The sequence below is a fragment of the Haliotis rufescens genome, unplaced genomic scaffold (genome assembly GCF_023055435.1).
Source record: "Haliotis rufescens isolate VD_foot unplaced genomic scaffold, xgHalRufe1.0.p SCAF_3, whole genome shotgun sequence".
Taxonomy (NCBI): Eukaryota; Metazoa; Mollusca; class Gastropoda; order Lepetellida; family Haliotidae; genus Haliotis; species Haliotis rufescens.
This window is the reverse complement of record NW_025964001.1, coordinates 34,779,313-34,791,528: the sequence shown is the minus strand read 5'-3', so window position 1 is coordinate 34,791,528 and position 12,216 is coordinate 34,779,313. Positions and strand designations below refer to the sequence as shown.

Genomic DNA, 12,216 nt, shown 5'->3' with positions numbered 1-12,216 from the left:
TTGTCCATTCTGTCCGGTATTCCGCCAAGATCAATCGCAATCCGGCGTTCGGTCTGCACCAGACACCTAATCCGATACGGATATGCGACATTCATAGAAAACGCATGCGTTTTTGCAGAGAATAGGTTAGGCAGTTACAGGGTGTACGTTTTTACAGCGGAACCTCGGTTTCTGACCATTTACTTGCCAGCCTGAAATGAAGGAATTGTTAGGTTTAGATCGTAAATAAATAAATGATTAATTTCCTAAGTAGGGTCATGAATGATAAAAGTGTAGCGATATAAGTCTTACTCTGAAACCAGCTTCAGCCATCATTTCTACTAAAGCGACATCTGCCAGCACAGGTACTATCGCAACCTCTACGGCTACGTTTACGTTTACACTACTGCTACGTATGCAGCTTCAACCAGCAATACGCTCAAGCCACTACCGCTACACTTGCTATACTACTACCGCGACAATTACACTCCGCTATCCCCATGCCAATACTAAGAGGGCTTTACCACTACCGCTACACTTGCTATTCTACTACCGCGACAATTACACTCCGCTATCCCCATGCCAATACTAAGAGGGCTTTACCACTACCGCTACACTTGCTATACTACTACCGCGACAATTACACTTCGCTATCCCCATGCCAATACTAAGAGAGCTTTACCACTACCGCTACACTTGCTATACTACTACCGCGACAATTACACTCCGCTATCCCCATGCCAATACTAAGAGGGCTTTACCACTACCGCTACACTTGCTATACTTCTCCCGCTACAATTACACTCCGCTATCCCCATGCCAATACTAAGAGGGCTTTACCACTACCGCTACACTTGCTATACTTCTCCCGCTACAATTACACTCCGCTATTCCCATGCCAATACTAAGAGGGCTTTACCACTACCGCTACACTTGCTATACTTCTCCCGCTACAATTACACTCCGCTATCCCCATGCCAATACTAAGAGGGCTTTACCACTACCGCTACACTTGCTTTACTTCTCCCGCTACAATTACACTCCGCTATCCCCATGGCAATACTAAGAGGGCTTTACCACTACCGCTACACATACCATTACAGCTGCACTTACTATTGTCTCTGCAATCACCAATTATCGCAATATAACTACTACTACCACAATACAACTACCTCCACTACCATTATCAATGTAATTACCACAACTACACAATACCGCTACTACTATTACCACTACCACTACCACCCATGCTTGACGTAAAAGGCGACTATGCTTGTCGTAAGAGGCGACTGACGGGATCGGGTGGTCAGACTCGGTGACTTGGTTGATGCATGACATCGATCCCAAATGCTCATGATATCAATTACTATGTTGTCTGGTCCAGACTCGATCATTTACAGACCGCCGTCATATAGCTGGAAGATTGCTGAGTGCGGCGTTAACCAAGCAACAAACAAAACACTGCCACTACCACTAAGACTATTCCACTACAACTACAAACAACACCTGTTCACCACCACCACTTTGACTACTGCTACTACCCCCGCTACTGCTACAATAGCCACCACACAATTATTTACCGAGTCTGGCCACCCGTACAAGCATCTACATATAGGCTACTGGGACCTATTCTAACGTGAACTCACCATGCGGAGGGGGTTGATTAGCCTAGTCATGGCCCAGTAGGACAACGTAGTGTGGGCGTCGCTCTTTCAATGACAGATCGATGCTCCAAATGGAAACAATGTCTGAAGCTCTCTAATGGATGTTTATTAAGATCTATAATAAGCAATCGAACAAGCAAACGAACTTTGTCACGATGTTGTTGGTTGGTTGGTTGGTTGGTTTGTTGTTTAACGCCGCACTCAGCAATATTCCATCTATATGACGGCCGTCTGTAAATAATCGAGTCTGGACCAGACAATCCAGTGATTAATGTCATGAGCATTGATCCATGCAATTGGGATCGATGACATGCATCAACCAAGTCACCGAGCCTGACCACCCGATCCCGTTAGTCGACTCTTACGACAAGCATAGTCGCCTTTTACGGCAAGCATGGGTTGCTGAAGACCTATTCTACTCCGGATCTTCACGGGTCGTCACGATGTTGTAAAATTGTGACTGTGAACAGATACGGCCACAGTTGCCTCACGCACAAATACAATGGTACATCATAAAACAATATTTGGACACAAGAAATATGTAAAGGGCGTCATGGAAAATGATGAACACAAAATTGTTTGGAATTGGCCCGTATACAGCCTCAGACATACCTAGGCCATCAAACCTGATCTTGTCCTTTTTGATAATCCAATAAATTCATTTATATCAATTCAATTTTCTGTCCCTTTTGACACTGATGTGATGGACAGGATTCAGGAATAACATGGCAAATATGCGGACCTCGCTTTCGAAACGTCACGCTCGCATCCCAAGTACCAAGTTGCCCGACTCCCCATTGTTCTCCGTGCTTTAAGTTTGGTACCCCCCAGTCGGTTGACTTACATTGGGAGAGTACCCGGGTTTGTTACCAGAAATACAGCCCTGACAATCTGGGTAATGCAGAAGGCTGCAGTATTGGGGAGTCCCTACATTCTCTGAAATGTTCTGGGTGGGTTCGACTAGGCTGTGCAGTAACTCATGCAGTGGGTCGAATTTTCGAACACTTTCTGCTGCAATATCAACTAGATTAACAATCCATGCATGTTGTACCTGGAAACCAAGATCCTGTTCCTTACTAAGAAAATTATCCGACTGACCTACCTCACCACCCTTAAACGTTACAGTGGCGACACACTTACAGGATATGTCCAACGTACCTCATGTTTGCGTATACAGAGAAGACTAACTAAAGCGACAAAACCTTTCCAGATAGGATAACCAATAGAAATCTCTGCATAAAGCAGAGTCCATTGTACGATTCCGACTATATCATGAGCACGTGTTTTTGAATCACAATCGTATAGTAATGATACCAGGTGTTCGCGAAAAGGTGAGCGTATCCTGTTCCACCGGTGGCACCCGTCACAAACACATGCAAAGGCAAGTCAATTGTTCACAAAAAAAAACCCACAGGAACATATGGTACAAGTCTAAATAAGGAATTGCATTAGTAAAGTAATCCTATTCTTTAACCATTACTTAAGACCATCATAACGCTATGATCGCTTTGCGGATTAGCGCCCAGGTGATTTGTTTGCTGTCTGGTCACCTATCAAAATTGTTTGGGTCAGATTTGCCCAGATATGGTTGTAATAGTGCAACATTCACTCCGATAACCACGAGCCTTCACAAAAGGTGGTATCGAATACCCAAGAGATATGTACTATATGTCAAAGAGGGATATTAACCAAGTATTTGGTGGCGGGGGTGGCCCAGTAGTCAAAGCCACTGAACAACGCTGAACATAATTGTGTACCTAATCCTATAAGTAATCTCAGGTCGTGGGTTCAAGTCTCAGATCAGTCCGACTAGGGCAGTGGGCAGTGGGCAGTGGGCTAAAACAAGGACTGATCAGCTAGGATTGGCTAGCACTATAAAACCGGCATTAGTCAGGAATAGTACTAACACACGCACGCACGCGCACACATATACGCCATGAGTGAATGAGTGAGTATGGTTTCACACCACTTTTAGCAATATTCCAGCAATATCACGGCGGGGAACACCAGAAATGCACACGCTATGAAAAATGCAATAATTATGACCGCGACGTCAACCTCCATTGCAAGTGACCTTCAATGTCTGAGTTTTCCTCCCATATCAATCTGTCACGCTGTGATATAACTAACCCAGTTCACCTAAATCACCCACTCACAACTGCTAATTATTTGTCTGAGCAGAAACAAATTGAAATTTCAGTTGAAATTAAAACTGAAAAGACTGAATATGATCGTTGTTTTAGGCCCAGTAGTTCCCTCAGAGCTGCAAGAAGCTGCTTGTTTCATATCGATTTTCAAACGGTTATTGTTTCAGTCGTGCGTAAAATTGATTAGATAATGTGTCGGATTAGCTCTGGTCGGCGTGTTAAATCAATACCTTATCGCTACCATAGAAATAATGGATAAACTATACCGCCTTTCTTTACAATTTATATGCTTCTATTCACCCAACCATACGCCTTGTTATGACCGAATAACCTTCGTTTAACTTGCCAGACAAACGGTAGAGTTTGTTATATGAGCATTGATTAAAAACAGGGCACATCCTATATACAAGATACAGCCCCACTAACCTTATGATGTTTCGATTACATTAAACCATTATAGGTGGGGGAGGGAAGGTTTAACGTCGCGTTTTAAGACTATTGCACAGACTTATATAGCGACGTGCATGCACGTGTGTGTATGGCTGCTTGTACTAGCCCGGACTGATGCCGATTTCTAGTGCGAGCCTACTGAGATACCATACACAGTTTAACATACCCCACTCAGACAGTATACTGATTCCGAGCCGACCTGTACTTGCTTTAGTCACTTAATGCCGAGCGCCAGGCAGGGTAACAACAAGTACCATCTTTTGGTAAGACGCGGCCGGAGATCAAACCCCGGACCTTTCGCTCTCCGGGCGGACACTTTACCACTAGACCACGGAGGCGGTCTTAAACAATTATAGATTTTATATGAGGTCCAAAAAGGTCGAAATTATTTTTTTTAAGTTGTTGACACAATATTTTAACGGGCGGATTTTATTTTTTTAATTTCAACTCCAACATTAACATACCAATTTAATAACTTCAAAATAACCGCACGAAACTTACTTTAACTTGAGTTAAATGTTGCTAGCAAATGGTTTAACGGTAGCATCAGCAGATTAAGACATCATCGCATACCCAGAATATCTGCAGCAAAGGCCGTTAAGACCTCTAACCAGTGGATTTGGGTTTCGATTGCCAACATTTAAGTAGTTTCAGGAGTCAGTTTAAACGTTTACCTCTCCAAACATGTATTTATACTGTGCGTTACACTTAAAGAAATGTGTTTAGACCCTAAACAGAAACCTAAGCGTGTTCCCTGTCCCATACGTTTTGGGTCTTAACATGTTTAGGACTGTCTTTAACAACTACAGGTGTGAATAAACGTGCGCTTTCGTGGTAATCAGACATATAATTATTTTCAGCTTTTGTTTTTTTGTATGAGAGAAATACTATCAGTCATACACAATTCTTTTAACACCTCGGCGGGATACGAACCCTCAGACTCTTGAATTGTAGAAGTCCTTCACGCTACCACCGGCTACGCATATTGTTGACGTAACAGTTTTTGTTGTTGTCACCATTATCTTTGCTCGGTTAAGTTGTACATTTTTATGTTAATATTGTAGCAAGTTCGTTGTAAGTCCCGTGAATCTTATAGTGGAGATAAACCAATTGTGTTTTGAAATTTGCAAACTAAAGTCGACCCCACAGCAGTCTTCGCTTGTTTGTAAACAGAACAGTCCGTCGGTTGCGAGTTCAACTCCAAGCATAGTTGTGACGAACGGGCTATCGATGTGAAGAGCTGCTGAACACGTCAAGCTCCTCACAGCGATATCCCGTTCACGGAGCTCTCTATGTTACCGAGAGTGTAACAAAGGTGTCACGCGCTGGGAAGGAGCTTGGTGAACAAGAAGTCAAAGGGAAACCACTCTAACTCTAACTCTAAATTAACTGCCCTTGATAAGAAAAGGTCACGGTCATTGTGGTAGCATACGACTGCGCTTCTATATTTTTCAGCTGAAACAAACAAAAAGGTACGTTGATTCGCTTAACGTTTTGCGTGGAATGATTGTTTAGCTATCATCTGTCATGGACTCGGCATGAGTCATAATCGGTGAAATATACGATGTTTGCGGCGTGTTTTCTTGGATTAGTTGTTCATGTTTTGAAAGGCCAAGCGGAAACCATTCGGTTTTGTAGTCAGAAATAATACAGTAGACACTTATTGTCGAATCGTTTTCTTCAACACGTCTTTTGCACGCCATTTTACCCCTCCTAAGACAGGTCGGACCCTGTATTAAATTCTGTCGATAACTTAGCTCTAATTCAGCTTTGGGAAGAGACTTAGCTAGGGTGGTTTTCGCTACGACACCTTTACGTCAACCTTAAAAATTTAGCGCTAAAACAGCTTCGAGAATATGCCGCCTGACTTGTATTAAAGAACCAGCGTTTTCGGTGGCCATCTTTTTATGGATCGATATGTAGACTATCGATGTATTAATACGCACGTTTGAGGTGTGAAAAGGCTTAATATACTTCAAAGAAAGATTTTCTTGCAAAAAGGAAACGTTTTAACCAATCAGAATCAAGCATTCTTCAATGTCATGGTAGAATATACATCATGCATACATCGCACACATGTTTGACTTAATTCCCAATGATATGCACTTTACTTTAACATGTCTAGATTGTGGGATGTTGTGTTTAGCTGGTGTATAGGCTGTGAGACGATAGCTCATTTCATATGTTTAGACACTAAACGTGCTCAGACAGAACACACCAAATGTGTCTTTCGTTTAGGATTTAAACACATTCCTAAACATGTCCAGATCTAAAGATGTATTGTATGTGTTTACATTCTAAACTCATTTTTACAGTGTACACGTTCATGAGGCAACACCTATTTGAGTAACAGGGCCGTTCCAAGATTATTTTTCTAATGACTGTTTGATTTTCACACGGATCTTTTGTAAACCGACTAATACAACATAACGCGCCCTCGCAGCTCTTGGAAAAAGATATTGGGAAATGAAAACTGACGACCTATGAAGTAATACTAGGTTGCCACATGTTAATTTCAAACTAAGTTACATATGTTCAGTAATAAAGATCTCCGTTTTGTTTTCATCTTACATATAGATCGGGTATGGTTACACAGAAGATCATGATACCGCTTGCACTTGCCCGGAATAATTGATCTTTAAAGTCTTGCGGGAACTCGGCTCTCTTTACAATGTTTGCTCATCCCAACGAAGCTCCGAGTACATAATATTTATCTTGAAAGGTGCTCTTGACATGTGACAGGGGAATGAATAAGTGAGTGAATATTTATTCGTGATCATTAGTAGCACTTCGGCGATTGATTACGAGACATACTGACACATTAACCGATTGCCAGAGTTATAATTATATGGCGATTAACCGATACATATTGACATTGAGCGAGATAACGTAGGACTAGATGGCAGTGTTCCGGTATTCATTATTGCACGAAGACTGAATAGGTGAAAGCAAAAGAAACGTTTTTGAATAACCGACGGGTATAGGAATATATGGCTGCATTTGTTTATTTATTTATTTATTTATATTTTTTTTTGGGGGGGGGGGGGTCAATTTTAGCTCACAGTGACCAAGGTGAGCTTATGCCATACCGTGGCGTCCGTCGCCCGTAGGTCAACAATTTTTTCAAACAACTCCTTCTTCTGACATACTGATTGGAAACTTACGAAATTTGACTGGAAGCATCCTCAAGTGGTTGGGATTAAAAATTATACAAATGGTAGCACTGACCCCTCAAGGGACTGTGGGCTGGGGGCAAAATAGGGGCAATTTAACTATAATGCTTTAAACGACTTCTTCTCTGGAACTATGAGAGAGATATCAACCATATTTGGTTGGGAGCATTCTCCGGTTGTGAGGATTCAAAATTGTACAAATGGAAGGGCTGAGAAGTACATGGTTTATGTATATGATGACAAAGACATCGGGGCCGCGTGGCACAAAGCCATCTTAGCGCTACGACTATCGGAAGTCTATGTTATGGGAGTTACGATAACCTCAGGGCTATGATAGCTTAATGGAATGGGGCCCTACACAGTTTTCACGTAAAACAGCGAAACTGAACAATACCGGAGATCTAAAAGCGAATGCTTACATTCGAACACTGTGCAACTGTTTCACTTCCTATGACGTCATGAAAATTATGACGTTTCAGATATATGACGTCACAATCAGTAGGACGTCTCTTGTAAACCATTTGTAACAATGGCGGACGTTAATCGTTGTGTGAATATCATCGAGTGAAAACGACGTTGTCAGAATTGTAGAAAGTGACGACGATGTCTCCGATTGAGGATGGGTCGACAACAATGTTGTTGGATCTCAACAACTCTACCGCAAGAACATTAATGAAAACTATTGGCGTGACACCCACGATGGCCAGAAAGATCATAAGTTACAAACGCCAGAAGGGCTGGTACGATCACATTGGAGAACTATGGCGGATCAAACAGATGACGATGCCGTTTTTCGAAGCCATAACCTCCAAGTACACCGTATACAGACAACATACAAAGAAACCATCTAGGCGACTGCAAGGCGCGTCGAAAAGATTTGCAAGCAAAAGAAAGACACCCGATAGAGATTCCGATATATCAGGTCGCAGAAGAATTGACCCAGCCTCTCGCTCAGTGTCAAGAACTCCAAACAAGGTCAGTGTAAAGATGGAAAAGGGAAAGCACAATGTCACTGGCAAAAATCAACGCGAGACGCGTGGGTCAAAAGAAGCCGAAGCGGTTGAACTGCCACAAATTAGGATGGCTCCTGTTGCCGTAAACAGGTCTGTATCCGGTAATGTCGTAATGGTGACATATAAAGCCATGAGTCACGGAATCAAACTAGGAACAGCAGAGACTAGTCAGCTCGTGAGCAAAGGTGACAAGAAAGACGGAACCACCCAAATAAATCTCTCTCAACCAACGATGAACGGTAATACAACGCCGGGTGGCCCTTTGACTGCCCAGAAGCTCAAGACTGTTGAGAAGTCTGATGAGAATCCGAATCTTCTGAAGTCCATTGAGAGATGGATTTCTGACGTGAATGATGCGGGAGCGGAAAATGAACAGAAGAAAGTGTCCAATCAGAAAAAGTATCCACAGAAAACCCAAACAAATGAACTTGAAACGTTATTAATGAACCCTATGCCCGGACCAAGTGGTGCCAAGGTACTTGAGGGAATTGAAACACAGGACACATATCACCATGGGTCAGATGAGGGGAATTTAAGAAGACATGCAGAGACCCAAAGAAACAATACAAAATCAAAGAAAATGGACACAAAATCGGAGAAAATGGACAACAAATCGGAGAAAAACAGATTCGAGAACCCAGTGCCGGGAACAAGTGGTGTGAAAAATTACATTCCTTCAAAAGGGGAACGTGACAAAGCATTACCTGTTGACGAAATACGGCACTCAAAAAGGAAAACACAGGAAGCTGAACGTCATCGTCGACACAAACGTCATCATTCTGATCGGAATGATCGTCGGAACGAGGGTCGATCTCCGGACGTCGTCGTTGAAAAACACAGACGCAGCCACCGCCATGATAGACACAAAAGAGAATCAAAAGAATCGGCTGAGATAAGTGATTCGGTTTGCCAAGTGATGTAAATACACGTTATTCTCCACAAATAGAAAATATGGACTAATTAGATTTGAAAAGTACCACACTTATAGAATGTATGATTTTGTATGCTATTTGGTACTGTATTAAAAGTTGAAAGGAATGGATTTTGCTGATATTGGCTAGAGTCGAGTTCTTTTCAGGGAAACGCATTTAAATTATTTAAATACACTGATGATAAAAACAGTTGAGGCTGGAGTAGAGGCAAGGGGTCGGGCCAGTGGCAGGTTGAGGTAGAGAGGAGGGGTCGGGCCAGTGGGAGGTTTGGGTAGAGGGGAGGGGTCGGGCCAGTGGGAAGTTGAGGTAGAGGGGAGGAGTCGGGCCAGTGGGAGGTTGAGGTAGAGGGGAGGGGTCGGGCCAGTGGGAGGTTGAGGTAGAGGGGAGGGGTCGTGCCAGTGGGAGGTTGGGGTAGAGGGGAGGGGTCGGGTCGGTGGGAAGTTGGGGTAGAGGGGAGGGGTCGGGCCAGTGGGAGGTTGGGGTAGAGGGGAGGGGTCGGGCCAGTGGGAGGTTGAGGTAGAGGGGAGGGGTCGGCCAGTGGGAGGTTGAGGTAGAGGGGAGGAGTCGGGCCAGTGGGAGGTTGAGGTAGAGGGGAGGGGTCGGGCCAGTGGGAGGTTGGGGTAGAGGGGAGGGGTCGGGCCAGTGGGAGGTTTGGGTAGAGGGGAGGGGTCGGGCCAGTGGGAGGTTGAGGTAGAGGGGAGGGGTCGGGTTGGTGGGAGGTTGGGTTAGAGGTGAGGGGTCGGACCAGTGGGAGGTTGGGGTAGAGGGGAGGGGTCGGGCCAGTGGGAGGTTGGGGTAGAGGGGAGGGGTCGGGCCAGTGGGAGGTTGAGGTAGAGGGGAGGGGTCGGGCCAGTGGGAGGTTGAGGTAGAGGGGAGGGATCGGGTCGGTGGGAGGTTGGGGTAGAGAAGGCATTACGTCCACTTACACTTCAGGCTTTCCTTCCTGATTTCACTGACACGCCGTGATTTAACTGAAATACTGTTCAAATCCTCGAAAACCCCAACATATTCCCTTGCTCAGCACCACACCACGAACGCCATTATCCACGATTTCCTAATTGTATTACAGGCAGGTTTCAAGTAAACAACGATCAAATAGCTCGTTAGTCTGTTGATTGTAGCGATTACATAAAAACAATTATTGATCAAAATACTTCTGCGGCACTCTAGCAATGTCCATGCCACTAACCAATCCAATACAAGCATCCGATTGTACAGAGGACCAACTAAGGAGAAAAGAGTTATGTCCCCTTAGTAATTCAACAGTTTCTTATCAGTGACAACTGATTTTATACACAACCCACACGAAAACAGGAGACGCTTAATGCCAGGTGGAATGTTTTGTCACAGTGTTAATCATATTTCTGATCATCCTATACCCTCGCGAACACCTGGTGCCATCACTGATGTTCAGTGATCCATTCATATAATTTCCACCGCTATTTTACCTTTACGCCCAATGGAATCTGTATCGGTGGATAATCGCGACTGGTAATTCTCAGGCGTTGACGTTTTAAATTCATAAGACGTGTGTTTCACGACAGAGACCATATGGTCTCTGTTCACGAGCACAGACAGGTTAGCCATTTTGGTAGTGTTCCTGGTAGACATGAAACATTGAGTGAGTGAGTTTGGTTTTGCGCCGCTTTTAGCAATATTCCAGCAATATCACGGCGAGGGACACCAGAAATGGGCTTCACATATTGTACCCATGTCGGGATGCGAACCCGGGTCTTCGGCGTGACGAGCTAACGCTTTAACCACTAGGCTACCCGACCGCCCCAGACATGAAACAGGCTTTAGTCCGACACAATGTAACCAACACGGAAATCAGGAAACGGAGATATGCGAGATGAACGGCATGTTATTGAGATTTGTGAAGGGGAGGGCCAGTATCCCTTTCAATTTAGAGCGATTGTTTGCCAGATACAGTGCATGTACCCTGCGGTATCGAGCGACAATCATAGTCAGTACTGATAAACAGTTGGCTTTATACAGTGTTCCACAGTTGGAAATTGAACACGAATCTTCGGAGTAAGGGGTGGTAGCTACTAAGCTACCCTACCTCCCCTTAAAATACCAAGATATACAGCTATAGCAAAAGAACAGGGGTATAGGGTGATGTTAAATGGTGTGTGTGTGTGTGTGTGTGCGTGCGTGCGTGCGTGCGTGCGTGTGTGTGTGTGTATGTGTGTGTGTACTAGTCCGGGGTTTTGTCAGTTATATAATGCTAGCCTACTGAAACACAATATCCTGACTCAGAGCCGACCCGTCCTTTGGGGTTTTGTTTGCCCTCAATGCCGAGCGCCAGACAGGGTAACAACAGGTTAATTAACGTGTTTTGGTATGGCGCGGTCAGAGGATCGAACCACCGACCTTCCGCTCTCCGGGCTGATGCTCTGGAGGTGATCGTCACACGCCTACATTGAGAAAGCGTTGATACGCTGATCAGCTGCTACGCCGTGATATAACTGAAATACTGTTCAAAGTGAACCCACTCACACACGATACGGGGATGTCACAGGAGTGGGAATGCCAGAATGTACAAAATATGAATTAGTTAAAGGATAATATTAAAGATAAATATCGACTGGCCAATACAAGCAGCCCTGGCGTAAAACAGCTGAACTATCATCTTCAGATTGTACCATGGGTACGTATCCTGTGAAGATTCCGGTTTAGAATTGGTCTTCCGCAACATATGCTTGTCGTAAGATTGGTTTGTTTGTTTGTTGTTTAACGCCGCACTCGTTAAAGGCGACTATGCTTGTCGTAAGAGGCGACTAACGGGATCGGGTGGTCAGCCTCGCTGACTTGGTTGATGCATGTTATCGTATCCCAATTCCATGATGTCAATC

The 12,216-nt window shown here is 44.2% G+C and overlaps 1 protein-coding gene across 1 annotated transcript; it reads right to left on the bottom strand.

Moving 5' to 3' along the window:
* Positions 1–9,500: 9,500 nt before the first annotated feature.
* LOC125384372 (extensin-like) lies at positions 9,501–10,271 on the bottom strand. The gene has a single exon (XM_048403404.1). It carries the CDS (start codon positions 10,269–10,271, stop codon positions 9,501–9,503), a length of 771 nt encoding a protein of 256 aa, XP_048259361.1.
* Positions 10,272–12,216: the final 1,945 nt, after the last annotated feature.

Bases quoted from the DNA above. Each gene is read 5' to 3' on its own strand.
- LOC125384372 (XM_048403404.1), bottom strand. From the start codon at position 10,271: ATGCCTTCTCTACCCCAACCTCCCACCGACCCGATCCCTCCCCTCTAC.